General features: G+C 37.2%; 1 protein-coding gene across 1 annotated transcript in view; it reads right to left on the reverse strand.

Moving 5' to 3' along the window:
* The window catches only part of FBN2 (fibrillin 2), a 258,860-nt gene that overhangs the window by 108,673 nt on the left and 131,410 nt on the right, over nt 1-18,777 (reverse strand). Inside the window, exons 9-14 of the mRNA XM_045487659.1 lie at nt 11,338-11,490; nt 9,607-9,840; nt 8,523-8,660; nt 3,479-3,598; nt 2,446-2,571; nt 1,512-1,634 (exon numbers count right to left, since the gene is read on the reverse strand). Coding sequence (XP_045343615.1) covers nt 1,512-1,634; nt 2,446-2,571; nt 3,479-3,598; nt 8,523-8,660; nt 9,607-9,840; nt 11,338-11,490 — 894 coding nt within the window. The remainder of the gene's footprint in view (nt 1-1,511; nt 1,635-2,445; nt 2,572-3,478; nt 3,599-8,522; nt 8,661-9,606; nt 9,841-11,337; nt 11,491-18,777) is intronic.

The following is an 18,777-nucleotide window of genomic DNA, read 5'->3' on the forward strand; positions in this document are numbered from 1 at the left end:
ACACACATATAAAATTCAAACTAAAGAGAGATGCCTTTTTAATATTAACTTGATCAAGTCATAATAACAAAATATGGAGCATCTCTTAATTTTCAATCTGCTCAAGTTTATCACATGTAACCCAACAATCAATGGCTTCCCTGAAAGATGAAACAGCCTTCAAAACACACAGTCGCCAAATCATGAACATTTTAATTTGCAGATGGCACTATCTCTAATAAGAAAATAAATTTAAAAAATTGCAAGACAGCAAAAACTGCTGAGATTTAGGTCATATTTATATGTGCATGTAAGTTTCTGAGGAAATACTAAAAGTTACATGCTGTAATGTAATGTTACACCCTGCAATAATACTAAACTCAAATCCTGTGTTAAATCCAATTCAACCAACCTTGAGCTGACATCTCGGTCTTGATTTGAAACAGCAGAGCTACAATCTTTCTACTGAAAAATGTACTCCCCTTTCTTGAATAGTCCAGAAGCTATTTGTTATTCAAAAATACAAGAATCAGGGGCACCTGGGTGGCGCAGTCGGTTAAGCGTCCGACTTCAGCCAGGTCACGATCTCGCGGTCCGGGAGTTCGAGCCCCGCGTCAGGCTCTGGGCTGATGGCTCAGAGCCTGGAGCCTGTTTCCGATTCTGTGTCTCCCTCTCTCTCTGCCCCTCCCCCATTCATGCTCTGTCTCTCTCTGTCCCAAAAATAAATAAACGTTGAAAAAAAAAATTTTTTTTTAAATAAAAAATAAAAAAAAAATACAAGAATCAGTCTTGAATTTTCTCCCTCAACACTCCCTAGAATTTTGCTGAAATTATTTGGTATTCAGGTAAGCATGTAATGGAAGGCAGAAAGGATTCAAGAGGTGATTTCAACTAAAAGGAAAAAACTGAAAAAAAAACTGCAAAATTTATTCCATCTTACTAAATTCATATTGTGAATAGAAACCTAATATAGTCTTATTTATTTCCATGAAGCACTTCTTTGCTTACTAAAGTTATCACTGGAGCTTAGCTTTCAAAATGGCTTTATAAACAAAATTGATAGGAACAGTCAAATTATTTCTTCACTACATCGAGGTAAGATTTTTAGATAATGATATAGTCACGATCTGTAGATTAGTTTGTGGAAAATACGTAATACAAAATGAGTAATGAATGACTGGTTTTAGTACACAAAAATGAAAACCTCTCAAGATTTCTTTCTTCCTCTTTTTTGTTTAGGCATGGGATACAGAGAAATTATTTCTACACTGTCTCTTCCAGACTTGCTAGAACCGGTCTGTCATTCCCTTAATTTTTCCCATACCATTATTATTTTTGTAAAGATATCACTGTTCCTAGACCACAATGTGTGTTTTTCTAGGGAGCTTTAGACACCTGCCTCACTGAATTAGCAGCAGACGTGAATAATATGAAATCCGCATGAAGAAACTGAAGTAATTCTTGCATGATTCATTCAAACAAAAAAGATGGTTTCAATCATGGTAACTTTCCCATCTCAGAGCCATACATACCAGTACAATAACGCCCATTTGGAGCCAAGACAAATCCTGGTTTGCAGATGCACTTGAAGCTACCGTCTTCATTAATGCACATGCCATTCAAACACATGTTGGTAGTCGTACATTCATCATGATCTGCAGGAGAAGAGCAGAGTTACTTACGCCACTGGCCTCGGGGGAGTGCCATTAATAATTACCAATCACATTCTACTACATACATAAGCTATGTGCTCACTGATTTTTTTTTTTTCCTAATCTGAATGCCTACCAAGTGAGAGCAAATAGTGTGGAGAACATCAAGGGTCTTTACAGTAAGGGACAAGAAGGAAAGAATTAAGTAAATATTGTGCTTGGTCGTTATTCAAACCACCTGAGAAGGGTTTTTACTTTGATTAGCAAAAATGTTAATATGACTTCAGGGGTACAAGTGAAATGAACTGGACTTTCATCATTGGGTGAACTATCACCAGTTGCTGTGTGAACAGATTATTTGTGTGAGGTACTGATACCTACTGCATTGCCAGACATTGCCAGGACGTCAAATTTAGAGATCGGATTATCACATATTCCAAAAGGTTTTACATTCCCCCAGATTGGAGGTCAGGGGAGACCTTTTCTAGCCTCTGAGTATTGTAATGGCAAAATGTGAAATACTGTAGGTACTAATAATTACCTACGGCAGAAGAAAAACTGTTACTTTTAATCAAACATATACCGCACAGAAAATTCCCAGAAGCAGTACATTATTCATTGTTATAACATTTCCAAACAATCTTTCCTTTGACTTTAAGGGTCTCATTCTAAATGCATTTATATTTTACCTAAGTCATCTGAAGAATTCTCACATGTGTGTTGTGTGAGCTTATATGGAAACAGCATATATGGTTCTAAATAAAAATGTATATCCCTTAAGAATCTTTTGCAAAGAAGCAGGCAGTTTCCATACCAACACAGTTTTTTCCATCTGTAGTTAATTCAAAGCCGGCATTGCAAATGCACTGGAAACTTCCATCTGTGTTCACACATCGACCGTTTTTACAAAGGACCCCATTCTGGATGCATTCATCAATATCTGGGATAATGAAGAATGGCCAAACATTACTCTTTTACAGTAACCACAGATAAAAACAGTAAGGTAATAAATGTGATGTTCAGTATCCAGTCTGTGTGTCTTACACATTATACCTAAGATCGTGTTGCTTCTTCAGCAAAATTTCCATCTCTCACCAGCTTTTTTTTTTTTTTTAAAGTCCTGACTTAACTGTAGGTGAAGAGGGAAAGAAAGAGAAAAATGGGTTGGTGTGTGGAGGGAAGCTAGGTGTGGGTGGGCAGTGCAATGGAATGGCTGGTGTAGCTCTTTTGGACACAATGGTCAAAGACCCCCAAATTCAGAGCAGACTGTTGACTAAGAAGACAGGACCGTCAAACTATCTGGGTTAAGAGCAAAATGATGCAACCTGCCAGCTAAGCTTATCTGAGCAACTACTCGTGGATGAAGAGGAAATGAAAAAGAAGACAAGCAGAGTCATCTGCTAAAAGAATTCTGAGATGAATCAGTTTGGAAGAGGGTACTGAGTGTAGCAACAAAAATGTGATTCAAGACAAGGCCTGACTTCGTATCGGATTATGTGTGAGCATCAAAGGAGACAGTAGTTGAGAACAACTATAAATCTTGAGCTCCATTATTCAGACAGCAGTAAGGCTGCTGATGTTATTTTGAGAAAGGAAGTTGTGATCTAGGGAAGGGAGAGAAACTGAATTTTGCAAAGCCAGATAGCATGTTTCGAGGGTTATATATGCAAATAGTGTTTATGTTTAAAGGAAGCACTTCTGAGGGGAGCATAAAATAAACCTGTAGTAATGTAACAGCACCTACTTCATTCCATGTCTTATTTTAATATAAATTTACTTTTAACCTCAACAGCCTGGGTCACTATATTTCATGGAACATTTTCACATGTGAAAGCAAACTGCCTTACCAATGCATGCTTGCTTAGTAGGAGTCCTCTGGAATCCAGCATGACATTTACAATAATAGGATCCAGGTGTGTTAACACAATCTCCATTAGTGCAGGGATTTGATGTGCATTCATCAACATCTGTGAGCGGCAAAAGAAACCATTACAGACTTCACTCCATTTCTAGAAATGTTTGTTTAAAGTACATTGAGGCCCCCCAAATTTGAGAGAAGGCCAGTCAGTGGTAATAGTCTAAATAGCGGAGTATTTATAAATGAATGAAAATTCCTTTCTTCAAATACAGAGAGGCCAGTCTAGAGATTTACAAAAATATTGCCTATTGGAAACTACAAGGGAATTTGCTTTAATCAAGAAATAATGATTTTTCAATTTGAAAAATGCACAATGATTAAAAGCTCTGAGAAGCTTTTTTTTTTTTTTAAGCTGACTGCAAAGTAATAGCCGTGAGTTCCAAAAGGCTATCACACTTACAGTAATCCAGGCAAGTTAATAGCCTCTACACACCCTCATAGAGTATTAAAAACCCAATGAAAGATGTTGTAAGATATGTATGTATATCTTCATACTGTCAATTTTACTAGTTTTAAAAAAAGAGAATGACAGATTGTGGAATTTCTGTGTTATTATTTGTCGTCCTCAATTAGATATGTAACTACGTAGGCACCAAGGCTTGGTTATTTCAAGTAACATAGGGTGGGACAGAAAATGGAAATTAATTAAAACAAAGTCTATCATTTTCAGCAACCTCAGATTTCTTTAGGACCTTAAATGGGCACAGGAATTTTTTGCATAAACTAAGTTCAAGGCAAATATGAGTTCTGATCCTAAATGTGACAAACATTACTGCTTTTCATTTAGTTCTCCTAAGGCTTGATTAAATGGAAACCCCATCACAGAATTCAGAGGCTGCAAGACAAAATGGCAGACGGAACAGTCTGGACTACCCAAAGCCCAGAAAAATCACATGTGCCAGAGTCAGAAAAAGTGAAATTCATTTTCTTTCAGCAACACCCACAAAATATAATTTTGGATGCTAGCAAATTAAAAACCTCGCTGGCTGGTATGGGTATAATGACCTGCCATTTCATGTACATGTAGAGGCAATTAACATATACAATTTCAGCTATATTGGAGAGCACAACAATCCAATGAATTCACAGGTTTACTATTTTCATAAACAGATTACTCCTTTCACAGATGGTCTTTAAAAAGAAACTGTAATCTATCAAACTCACCAATCTCATTTATATAAACACTCAGAGTAAATGCAATTAAGCCCTCTCTGGTACAGGAGGAGAACAAAAAAAAAAAATCTCATAGCAAATTAAATAAAAACAACAGAGAGTAACAGGATTAAATGCTTTTTCAATTCATCCAAGGATGCCTTCAGCCCATTAAGATTCACTTACATTTCAACTTTGGGTTGATAACATCAATTCTACTGGGCCAAAGGAATGAGGCAAAATGAGAAAAGACAGAGTTTAGAGCATTAGCAAGCATATAAAGTATACTTAATGGACTTTCCAGTATGAACTATCACCCTGAGTTTGCAGTGTGGAAGATAGCTTAAATTCTCTAGCATACGTAATACTCAAATGCAACATTTAAAAATGTGTTGTAGATGCTCCTTTTCAGAAGAGTCACTGTAAAGCTCTGTTCTAGTGAGGAATATAAGACCATGCACCCAAGCCCCTCTCCTGAGATAAACTTTCGGGGAAGCCAGGCCACTTCTCAAGACCTTTTGCTTTCTTGAAAACCTGTTCCCAAGCCCCTGCCCCCGCCATTGGCTATGACAGCTCTGGGCAGTTATTTTGCCATTACAGCCCTGAGCCCCTGAGAGACCACACCAAGGGATCAGTACACAGAAAGATACAATAGTTCACTTACTTATTTCTTCTTTACAAGTGAAAACATCTACCAAAAACTATTAGTGAGTTTAAAATCCATGCCTTTAAAACCCCACTTGTTTTTTGGGATTGCTGTAAGATTTTAAGTTTTAGTCTAATCAGAAATGACCACTGCCATGTTGTGAAACGTACATTTCATGGCTCTTGATTCTGAGGTCTCACGGCCTAGTCCTTCCAAGTGATCACCTCTGTTTCTCCTGGTTAGGGGAATAGGGGCAATGTGCACTTTGGTTTCTTCCTGTGTTTTCATTGGGGACTGAGTACTTTTCAGCAAAATTCACAGGATTTTAAACTCCTGAAATTAATGAAGTCACTGAGACAGCTGCTGATTATCAAAATGGTTACATTCTCAGATAATATCAGGGTGAGAAATATTTAGCCTTGAAAAGTATTTTATATTCCAAATTAGTAATCACTTAATTGGCAAGGGCTCTAAGATTACCTGTGGCCCAACAGAAACAGAAAGTATTTCTTATTCCAAAATAAAATTATTTGAATGGAATTAACACCTACTGCTAACAGCAGTTTTTCTTATATGGACATAAACGAGTGCCAGAATTACATTTGAGAGAAGAACTCTCAGGAAAAGGAGAGAAAAATGTGGTGAGTAAATAAAACTTTACAGGTCTCAGGAGTAATTCTTAGAACAGCAAAATGGACCCAATTCTATTTTCCTTTTCTGTGATCCTTTAAAAGAGTTACCACCTTTCATGTTAGGACACTTCATCAGTATCTACCACAAATTCCCAAATAATAATGGCTGTTTGTTATTCCTCAAAACACAGCATAATTAAAGTAGTTACCAATCCTATCTTGGGCTCCTATAATTTAAAACACTAGTTAACTCATATACTCTGAACTTTTTCTGATATCCTGACCTATTTATAAACTCAAACTGATGAGAAGCTGACCCTACAAATAATACTTAAATAAAAATATTAAAAATTTACTTTCTGAAAATATTCCCTGATACTTATCTTTGTCTCTATGAATTACTATGGTTAGAAAGATAATCTTGCTTAGGTTTTAACTTTGCAGGACCAGAGGACGAGACCAATCTAGAATGGAACTGTTTGTAACAACGTTTGGGTAAAATACAAAAGTGAGAGGTATATTAACACCTTAACTGTACAGACGTGCAATCCCAATGCTACCATAGACAGAGTTTTTAAAAAGGGTGGTAGCAGCCCTTCTCATGTGGGCTCCAGAAAAGGAAGGACCTATTTAGGACACCCATTGTATGTGATTAGCTCCTATCCTTTGCATCTGGAGTTAGACTACCTGTGCATCACCCTTGGGGGGATTCATGAAAACAGTTACTGATATCACTTTCTGTAGGACTTAATTCTCTACACAAACCCTGGTTAAGGAGATGCTGGATTGCACACATGACTACAGAAAAAAACTTTTGATCCTTAAAGATAATTCTTTATGCCTATGGTTCACAGAATCCCCCAGAGGACAGGTGTTTTCCTAGGTAGAATGAAGTACACCTGGGTGCTAATATGAACTAAATGGTGGTCTGTGGCTAACTGAAACAAAATATTTAACTTTTGGCCTATTTTTATTTGTTGGTTAGTGAATCATGCAGTGACATATGAATCACAAACATTAGTAGAAAAAAAAAAAAGTCAATCATGGGACTCCTGGGTGGTTCAGTCGGTCATGCTCATGGTCTTCAGCTCAGGTCATGATCTCATGGTTCGTGCGTTCAAGCCCCATGTCGGGCACTGTGCTGACAGCTCAGAGCCTGGAGCCTGCTTTGGATTCTGTGTCTCCCTCTCTCATTGCCCCTTCCCCACTCATATTCTGTCTCTCTCTGTCTCAAAAATAAATATACATTAAACAAAAGTCAATCATGTTTCGATTGATTTTGTATGTATGTACAAGATTTTATATATTGTATGCTTATAATCATGTTTTCTAAGAGGAAAGCACTTACAAGTCATATAATAATAAATATATCAGTATTTCACAGTGATCCAAAAATAATCACCTGGTCTATCACTTAAACCAGTGTCCGGGAGTATCAGCTAAGCCAGGGCTCCTGTAAAACCCTAGGGTAAGACATTTATATAGATTATGTGAATGGCCCCTCTAGACTTGTGCAGCACAAAACTTGTGCAACTGTACATGAGGATCCTGAGGTAAGCCTCACTGAATCATTCTGATCTTAGAGCTCTGTATTAGTTTACAATAATTGGTTTTCCCAAAACATCACATTTGGCTCACATCTTCCCTCAAAATCATAGTGCACTTAAAACTTTTCAGTTTGCCCTGGCAAAATTATGATACTATCTGTTCCTGGTCTTGTCATCTGTATGCTCTAACAGAAGATGTGAACCCAAATAGGGTATTTAGGGTTATACTAATCATGAAACATATACATAACCATTCCCTAAACTACTCCTAAACTAAAACTATTCTCAAGAGATCATCAAAACCCTCTTCATCATAAAATCCAAAAGATTTTTCGGTCCTCATGATATTTCTGCCATACTTCTCACTTGCCGATACTTTTCTCTTCAAAGGGTACCCCTGTGGAGCTTCAGTGACTTAATACTTTTGGATTATCTGGCTATCTCACCAATGCTATTACTGGGTTTTGTTTATGGGACCATGCTGCTATTGCACAGGGTTCCAGCCACAGTATTACTGTTATCTTTCTACTCCTGCTGGGGTTTGTTCAGCCTGGGTGACAATACTCACCGTCACGGTTCTCACAGTCACCTGAATTTCACTGATGCCTCGATCTGTAACTCTAGCTCTGAATACTCCCATTAGCTTTAGACCTTTATAACTCAATGTCCCAGATACCTAATACTCAATATGTCCAAAAGTGACTCATCAACTGTAACCTCCCAATCTGCACCTTCTTCTGCATGGTGACGACACTACCATATATCCAGTGCTGTTCAGCTATGAAGGAAGGAAAGAGAGAGGTAGCGACAGAAATCTCAATATTTAGCATGTGAAAAAGTGGCAGATTCTTGAAAGAGCCTATGGAAGACCATGCACACAGCAGACGCGCTGGAAATTAGCTTTGCTTCAAAAGACTCTTGTTTTAATGATATCCAGTCCAATTTGTTCCTAAAGCTACGAAAAAACACAGAAGGGTTAAAGTATCATAAGCTTACCTATGCAGTCCCCATTTGAATCCTGCTTGTACCCCATGTTGCATTCACATCGGTAGCTAGACACGGTAGGTATGCAGCGTCCGTTTAAACACAGATTAGCATGGTGCTTACAGATATCTATTGTCTGGTTCAGAATAGCTACACAGAATGAAAGCACAAGTGGTGTTTCATCATTACAACATGCACTGCTTTTATTAAAGCTGATTTTTAAAAGGCTATTTCATAGTCCACTCAGGTGCACATATCAAAGGCTCACATTATTCTACATTAAAACTTGAATGTTGAAAATCTAAAAGATATTCCTGAGACACATGGTAGTAACTTGCATTTGTTAAGTTATACATCTGGAAACCCTGCCCATAATGATGTCTTTTCAAAATTTCAGGAATGTTCTACTGTACATTTGAATGCTTTCCATTTCCCCCCCTTTTTTTTGTAACTGTGCTGAATATTCAGATATAGTAAATAGGCCACATGCCAAAAAGAATAAACAGAACACTGTAGGACATCATTAAATATTATTAGCAAGAGCAGTTCTTATAAAAAGAATGGACTTAAATGTCAAGTACGCCAATGCCAGTTCTGGCTGGAAGCCCAAGTTATTCAACAAAAAAGGGTGAGGAAAAGAAAGATATTTCATTAAAATATTTGGATAGGCACAGAGCAAGAGCAAGACTTATTCAGTTTATCTCAGTTGAAAAATGGTCCTGGAAAATAATTCAAGGGGTATATGAACAGGGCAGCTCCAAACGGCCAAATGAAATATACTGGAACCAAAAACATGCTCTTTAATGGCGTCATCTGGACTGGAGTGTTACCATGCTCTTGTCTTTATTTTCAAAGCGAACTCGGGTCACTAGTCCTGTCTCCAATTTAGAAAGCTTATGGAAGAGAAAAACAGCATTTTCCTAACAATTTTTTTACTACTACATTATTTTAGATCTTGAAATAAGTTTTACACACATGCACACGCACACACACACACACACACACACACACACACCCCTTCTGAAAAAGATGTTAGGTATTAAAGTATCATTTAAGACAGCAAACTGAAGTGTCTACACAAAGAGTGAACACTCACTTAGTCCAGTGATGATGGGCCCCTGTCCTCCGGCTCCTACACCAGCTCCCCCAACTCCAGGAGAAAAGCCATTGCCTCCAGGGATGGGGATGAAGCCTGTCCCTCCTGGGCCATAGCCATTGCCATTGCCACTTGGGGCAAAGCCATTCCCCCCAGTGCCTCCAGGTCTGGAACCAGCACTCCCTGGAATCCCTCCTATTGGAAGTCCATCCATGCAAAGTCTACGATATTCCTCTAGAAGAAAAAAAACATCAGTTAAACATGGATGGATGACCTTCTGCACGATAAAAACCATCTCTCTACTGTAAGATTATTTTAGATTATCTCTATTATTTGGTCTGAACAAGTAAGATATTATCTTGATAAATGTTTTCAATGCTAGCAGTAGCAGGAAATGGTAGAGATGTTTCAGAAAAAAAATTAAAACCTATTTGCCATATTTTAACTGGGTTGTATAACCAAAGAATTGTCTATATGTGCATTTTGATTTTATCTCCCCAAGTGCAACTTGTAAAATTCCAGATATAACTATGAATGCAAGAAATTTTGTTAAATGGATGAAAATGAAAGCTTTAAGTAATTCATTATTTATATTTGGTTTTAATGAAAACTTCATCAGCATTGCACCTACACATTGTTCCTATCTCCTTTCTTTTCTTTACGTGATTAAGGTGGCTTCAGAAAATACTTTTTTTTTCTAATATGGATTTTAACAGAAGACAGTGTTTAGTCAGCTTTTCAATCTTCGCCTTATTTTCCCAAGTATTAAAACTGAGAGAAAAGAAGCAAGCCTATAAGTCATCTCCTTATTTTCTTATCTGTTCTCAGAATTAGGGCACTGTGTCAGTAGAAATGAAGATTATTTCACTGAAGCAATTGTCTCAGGGTTAATACTACTAGTGAGACCATTAGTTTCCAAAATTATATACTATGCATTATTGGTGCTTTTTGTTTTAACACTTTTTACTACTCAATTTTGATGTTGGATAGCTTAGAGATTTTGAAGGAATATGCCTTAGTATTTTTCTCCATAACAGTACATATAGACACCTATCTTTAGAAGAATAGTTCACAAAGTTTAGTTGTTTTCATAATACTGTAGTTTAACATAAAGGCTACATAATTAAGACATATTGAATGCCTGTATGTAACTGATAAACATTAATTATAATTTACCATTCATATCACATTAACAAGAGGAATTACTTCCCATTTAACCTAAAGTAATTTCCACATACAACCTCAATTATATGGTTAGTTAATACAGCAAAATGAATGACAGGTGTCCTTCTACCCTTGTATTCTTAATATTCAGGTCATTAGAAATGAGGAAATATCTCCAAGGATTGGGTTACTAGAAAATAGGGGCACTTATGAAATAAAATATAAATGGAGGTTACTCAAAGACAGTCATAGCTCTGAAATGAAAGATAAGCAGATTTCTAAAATGAATTGAAATATTGATGTTCAGAATAATTTTTAAAACTACTCAAAGACCAGTCATAATCAGCTTTCAGGAATTTTTCTGATATTAATAAAGTGGATATAATAAAAACTGATCCCAAATAAACAATGCTGCCCTATCCCTCCCCAAAACACCCTAGTCATACTGAAGACAGAGAGAGGAATACACATATGACTGGACTTTCAGAAGAGCAAAGTACATTACTGTTGCTGATTTTCCTAACACTGCCTGTCCTGAGGAGACAAGCAAAGCAGGCAGCTGCTCACCGGAGCCTCTGACGGGACAGGCCTCAGGAATGGTTCCGACACCCCAGCAGCGGCCGGGCTCACAGCAGCATTGCATTTTTGTCATTCTGCCCGGGAGCTCTTGTGCACAGCGACCATTCACCAGGCCCGAGAAACACGTGCCTGTTCTCTGATCTGAACATGTGGAAACAAAAGAGAAGGCGTGGAAGAATTATTTCAGGTTCTTACATCCATTACTTTACATATTAGAAGAGGCTAAGTGAAGGTAATCTTACTTAACCTCTATTATACCTATTTGTTCTTTCGCTTTCTATGACATTTGTTCACTTCCTTACTCATTTTCTAAGCAAATACTCACTGACCTATTCCATGCCATATCCCAGGCATACAGTAATGAAAGATACAAAGCAGTTGTGAGCCCATATTATAGAGCGAGAGCTTGAAAGAAAGTAAGAGCCCAATTCCAGCCTAGATTATCCAATCTCCAGCTGACTTGCAGACGCACCGTGTTGTTCGCCACTGAGCGTTTACGGCTGTTTGTTACACAGCAATACCTGACTGATACAGCTCCTGTTCTAGAAAGGTTGATCACAAACAGCTCCTCTGAGGCAGTGACATCTGAGCAGAGACCTGCATGGTATGAGACCAGGTGCCATGTGATTATCTGAGGGAAGAGAAGTTGGAAGAAGAAGAAGGGGATGTGCTCAATGTGTGTAAAAACAAGGGGCCAATGCAGCCAGAGAAGGGAACACAAAAGGAGAGTGGAAGACTCTAAGCTCAGAGAAATACCAAACACAACACCACGTGAACCATTAGAGAAGGACTTTTCAATTTTATATGGAGTGCTGTAAGAGTCACTGGATGCTTTCAGTTAGAGGAAAGATAATGGTTTACATTTTTAAAAAGAACTCTTTGGCTGTTGACAGTGGTGAGTGCAGGAATACCAGTGATGGGAATTGGTGACGGAAAATGGGGACCCAGATGATGGTGGTAGCAGTGACAATGATAAAAGCAGTCAGATGGCAGATATATTTTGAAGGTACAGCCCAGGGGGAATTGCTTGGGAGTAGGGTATGAGATTAAGAGAGTCTTGGAAATTTCCTAAGTTTTTGACTTAGACAGCTGAGACAGGAAGACAAGGGGAAAAACAGGATTCAGGGACATAGTACAAGGCTTCTCTAAAACATGTTACCTCTGGGATGTTGAATACAGGAGCCTGGAACCCTGAGGGACAGTCAGGCTCAAGGTACATACCTATGAATGAGGTGTGTACACACGTGTTGTAAGCCATGAGGCGGGACAAGACATTTTTGAGAATTAGGGCAATAAATGATGTCAAATGGTGGTGACAAGTCAAGTCAGGTGAGGACCAGGCTGTAACCATGGGGCCTGGCAGAACTGTGATGGTGAGGAGTTTTGCATTATCCTGCAGTGTTGGGAGTAGAGCACTGACATGATCAAGTTTGATTACAATAAAAGGTCCCTCTGGCAGCAGAGTAGCAAATGGATCAAAATAGAAGATGAAGTCTGGAAGACGTCATCAGAAGAGAACATAAAATGCAAAATTGTACAGGGATAAAATATTAACATCATCTATAAACCCAGTGAGCTTAAACTAAAACTGTTTTTATGGTACCCAATGGAGATAAAATTGTGTATCTGGTTTATTATATATGATTCAACTTTTATCAAGAAGCTTCAAAGAAGTTTTGTCTATGATGGCAAGAATAAATGCAAACCACGGCAATCAGGAGCTGCATTCCACTGATGCAGATGAATCTAGCAGTTGCCAAAAAGTTCAATTAATAGGTAAAGCTTAAATTGTTTTGTACGAGATACAGACTTTGAAACAAATATACTATTTTCTCAAATGGTCTGTAGTATACCTCAGGATGCTTCTAAGCTACTGTCAAAAAATAAATAAGCTACTGTTAAAATGGCTTTAAGGTATTGCCTTTAAGAATCAGAACACCTCCTTTCATTTCCCAAAAGGAAGTCACTAGGCTCAAAAGCAAATACTCAATTTGAAGCATGCATGCAAACTGCATGGCAGACATTTCATGAACTCTCCAAGCTGGGCTTGGACAGACTGCCATTGGGAATAAGTTCACAGGTAGGTGTCTATTCCCAAAAATGATCCAGGAAATTAATTTTTGGAATATTTATTCCAGGAACCCCAGATATCATATTCCTAGATTTACTTGATTGCTACATTCCTCAAGAATAGGATAAGGCAGATTAGAAAGTCCTAAACTCATAGCAATAATCTCAGTTACGAAACACACTCGGTACTACAAAGTAGGCTGAATGTATTTCTGTCTTCAAGGATTCTGCAAGGAGCAGCTTGTACCATGAAGTTTGAGAAAAAATGAAAGACAAAACTCAGAAAACAAAACAAAACAACAAAAAAGCAAAACCATGGCCTTGAATCAGAAGACTTAGTTCTTCCATCAAAATCTTACTGCTTGATTTTGCAACTATATTTAAGTCTTCTCCTTCTCGGAACAGGGTTTGTGGCAGAATTAAATAAAACAGTATTTGTTGTGTTCCCAGCAGAATGGTGGATTAGCTACCCTGAATGTCCCTCCCAATTTAAAGATCCTGCCTAAAATATGAAAAAAGTATTTTAAAAATACATTACATTACCCAGCTGGCATGAAAGAAAGGGAAAAACAGAGTCTCACAATGAAGTGAAAACAGGATCTCGAGAGGTAAGTGCACAGCTAAGTTTCAGATTTACAGCTTCTGCAAAACTCTGGAGACTTTCAATTTCAGCCCTGATAGTTTCACAGGGTCCAGGAAATAAAAGATAAAAAGCCCAGATTCTCCCTTCCAACACAAAAAGTAATAGAAAACTCCCTCATAAACGAAGGGCCCCAAAGACCCATATCCTTAGGACAAGGTGATAATGTACAGGAGGGAAGCTAAGAGACTTATCTGTCTCTACCTCAGTGTTGAGTGGAGGTTAAAAAACAAAACAAAACAAAATTAAACTAAAAACAAAAAACCTCTCCTAAGAATCTTAACTCCAAGCTCTTCCTTACAGAGACACTTTGGTGTCTCAATTCATACTAGGCTGCGGTCTGAAAAACTTCAAAGTAAGAATCTACTACATAGAGATCCTCAGGCAGGGATACCGTGCAACTGACAAAGGTAAAATACAGCAAATTAGGACTTAATATTAAGCAGGTCTCAAAGAATTCTCATAGGCAAAGTCCCAAGAGACAGGAGTGGCTAACAAAAAAATAAATAGTTAAATAAATGAGTAAATAACACAAAAAAGAAACAAGGCTACATAAACAAAAGCAGCTGAATAAACATCAGATAGCAGATACGAGAATGGTCAGGACAGGTGGACAATCTGTAACTGCTTTTAACGATAATTCATTAAATATTAATTATAAGTAAATTATATTTCATATGCTTAAGGCAATTAAAGTCTGAAACTGTGAACAGATAAAAAGGGTCCATAAACCATGATAGAACAGTCTTAAAAACTTTCAGTGAAACCTCTATAAATGAAAACTATCATAACTGAAATAAAATGCCTAGTGGATGTATTGAACAGTATACTGCACATAGCTGAAAAGAGAATTAGTGAGCTCGAAGACGTATCTGAATAATTTATCTTCAGTGTACTTCAGACAGACAAAGCCGTGGAGAATGTATGAAAAAACAGTTAAAAAATATGGAGGTGAGTATCAGAAGGTAAAATGCATCTAGTAAGAGACTAGAAAGTACTGGGGAAGAGGCAATATTTAATAGATACTATCTTAGAACCGTTCTAACGAAGTTCCAAGACAGTCTCAGATCTATGATGTCCAATAAGTGGGAAAAATAAAAAGAAATACACAGCTTGCCACATCACTATGAAACTGCAGATCCACAAAGAAAAAATAAGGAGGTTAAAAATGGCTAAAAAGAGAGACTGATTACTTTCCAAGGAGTATTTGAACCAATCAATGGCTTCTTAATAGCACCAATGGATGCTAAAATACAATGGAATATTGCATCTTCTGTATACTATGATAAAACAGCTGTCAACCTAAAACTCTGTATCCCAAGAAACCATCTTTCCAGAGAGAAAATTAATGTGATTTTCAGGAACTCATAAAAAGAAAGAATTTTCTGAGGCGCCTGGGTGGCTCAGTCAGTTAAGCTTCTAATTTCCGCTCAGGCCATGACCTCACAGTCTGTGAATTCGAGCCCCACATCAGGCTCTGGGCTGACAGCTCAGAGCCTGGAGCCTGCTTCAGATTCTGTGTCTCCCTCTCTCTCTGACCCTCCCCCACTCACACTCTGTCTCTCTCTCTCTCTCTCTCGAGGATAAATAAACATTAAAAAAAAAAAAAAGAAAGAATTTTCTACCAAAATATTCTTGCTAAAGGAAATTCTAGAAGAGGTGCTTCAAGCAAAAGGAAGATGATTCCAAATAGAAGGTTTGAAATATATGAAGGAATAATGAGGAAAAATAATTAGATATGCAGGTATATATAAAAAAACTCTGTAATATTACAGAGAAATAATAATTTGTTTCAAAGAGAGTGGCAACTGACTAGAATTTTTAAAAGTTGAGAGGGGGAGATCTAAGTGCAGTAACCATCCTAATATTCTTTCATTGTTTTGTATGAGTAAAATACAGATTAATTTTAGACTTTATGTTACATATGCACCTTAAAATGCTAGGATAACTGCTAACACAAGAGAAATGGAAGTATATAATTTCTAAACAATAAATTTAAAAGAATGGGGTGTGAGGGAGGAGGGAAACCAATAAATAAAAAAGAGAGCAAGAAAGAGAAAAAAAGTAACAGAAAAGAAAGATAAATAAGAAGCACAAAGAAGGTAAGAGAAGTACAAACAGATTGGTTACTATAATAAATACAAATGGATTTAAATCTCAATTTAAAGGCAAAGATTTTCAGATTGTGAAAAAATATTTTTTTTTAATATTTAGGCTGTTTAGAGGAGATATATTTACAATCTAAGGAAAAAGAAAGATTGACAGGAAAAATATACACCAGGCACATATTTAAACCCTCTAAACCCCACTCACAAAATGTAATGCACAATGAAATAAAATACACAAAAATAAAGTATTAAGGAATAGATCAAGAAGAAAACAATTTTAGGAAGCCAATACATATTGAAAAAAAGGTTCAATTCACCAGGAAAACATAATATTTTAGATATTTTTCACTTTGTAACATAGCATCAAAATATATACACAAAAACTTAAAGAACCACATGGAGAAACTGAGAACTCTACTATCACAGTGGAATATTTACACACCTCTTTCAGTAATGGGCAGATATAGCAGACAAAATTCAGTAGATAAAGAAAAAATGTGAATGGTACAAGTTACAAGTTTGATCTAGCGGACAGATTTATTCAACAACTGGAGAAAACACATCTTTTTCAAGCCCATGTGGAAAATTTGCAAACCATGGAAACCCCATACACTATAAACAACTCATGGGTCAAATACAATATCACACTGGAAGTAAGGTAATATGTATAAAAATGAGTAGGTGCTCATCAGGAATCTATACCAGTTCCAGACTTTCGCAATCTGCAATGGTATTGTCAGAGGTCTACAAATCGGTATTTACAGTGAACACTGAAAAATCAGTATAAAATGCCTCACCATATGTAGGCACTACTGTGATTCTCATATATGGAGACTTCACTGTGACTAATAAAACACAAATTCATTTAAAATGATTACTAAATACCCAGTTGCTTTTCTATAATGCAGTTTCTCAAAGATAATGAATTATCATCCTGAGTGGATCTAAAAAGCAATTTTCTGTGTGTCCAAGAGGGGTCTTCAAATTCAATTAACATAAATAACCACTGCTTTACATGATTTGGAAATCTCTACTCAGCCCTAAGATATGTATTGGACGAAACCATGTCATTTGTGAGAGGGTGGAAGGACAGAAAGAGAGGATTGGAAAATAAATCATACATTTTTTCATAAATTCTACGATTAGTTTCTTCTAATAACATCAGAGAAGCAGGCAATCTATTTCCAACCCTTAGAGTCAAATTCATATTATGATAAAATACAGATGAGTTTGATGTCCCATAGTTAATGTCTCCCTAAAAATACGTTACAAACCAAACCAGGGGCTCATTCCTTTGCATAACAAAAATTGCATGGTTTTGGGAAAGCACTGGGTTGAAAACGTGTCACATGCAAGAATATCTAGAATAGAAAAGGGACACCCAGTAGGACTAAGAGTTGTCTAGGCACACCATCCCTTGAAATAGGGAATTATTAGGGATGAAGGCAGATGAGGCAGATTTATTACACAACAAGGACAAATCCTTCTAACGCTTGATATATGTTTAACTGCAGGAGTGATATGCCAGAAATAATGAAAACAAGTCTATTTTTCCAATAATCTCCTATCACCCTCACCACATTCCTGAACAAGGTTTACATGAAGTCTCATTTAAAGCCACACTGTGGAAGAGGAAACAATTCATCTTCTCTGATTAAAATATGGATCTAACTTGAAGCAAAATAATGGTACTCTTATCAGTGTTTTCTCATGGTTTGACATTTACTCTAAGCTTAATTTAAGAGAACTAATGGTTAATTACACAATGTGATGAAAACTTTGTAAAAGCTGGGGATTGTACCTCGAAATAAATAGATCTCCTGTTGAATGAGTTTTGCTCTTTAAAAATGAAGGATTCAGCCGGAAAACACTGATAAGGTTAGCTCAGGTCAGAATATTAGTGATCGTAGGTGGTCAATAAATAGAAGCCATTGTCTCAGGCTGCATCCCCTGATACTGGAGGACTGCACCTGCCTCTTTGATGATGTGGGGCCAACTTGGGTTCCCCTTGATTAATTCTGCAGATTCTTGCTATTCCTAAAATACTTCCGTGTATGCTTTCATGTTTCCATTACACAAGGCTAACTAGAACAAGGAACAATGAAAGAAATAGAAGCACTGTGGCTCCTAGGTTTATTTTTTTCCTTAAAATAATGAAGTGTTTCTTCCTTAACTATATAACCCTTTTCTTGCTAGGACATTCCTTCCTAATTAAAACCAGTATCCCTGTTCCACCACTTGTCTTCTACATGATTCTGAAGTTAAAGGTAAAACACTACTCAGTATACTGTTGCTTCTCTGTCTCCCCTTCTCCCTTTAGTTAAACATTTTTAGGCGTCTCGGGTTATCTCTCAAGCGTTTTGCAAATAGGCATGTGCACATGTGATCAACACCCATGGCCACCTAGAAAGAGCATCTCCTGGTCATCACTCTCTATCTTCCTCATTTCTTTTAAAATGTTTTTCCCCCACTGATTTTCGTCTCTGGTCTCTGTCCTGCTCAAATTCTTAAGTCACTCTCACTGCTCTCTGGATCAATCTGATACTCCTCAGCACAGAAGTTAAGAACCTCAGCAACAGAATCTTTATCTCAACCATCTGCCTTATTTTG

This window comes from Leopardus geoffroyi, chromosome A1, assembly GCF_018350155.1.
Source record: "Leopardus geoffroyi isolate Oge1 chromosome A1, O.geoffroyi_Oge1_pat1.0, whole genome shotgun sequence".
In the NCBI taxonomy this organism is placed as follows: domain Eukaryota; kingdom Metazoa; phylum Chordata; class Mammalia; order Carnivora; family Felidae; genus Leopardus; species Leopardus geoffroyi.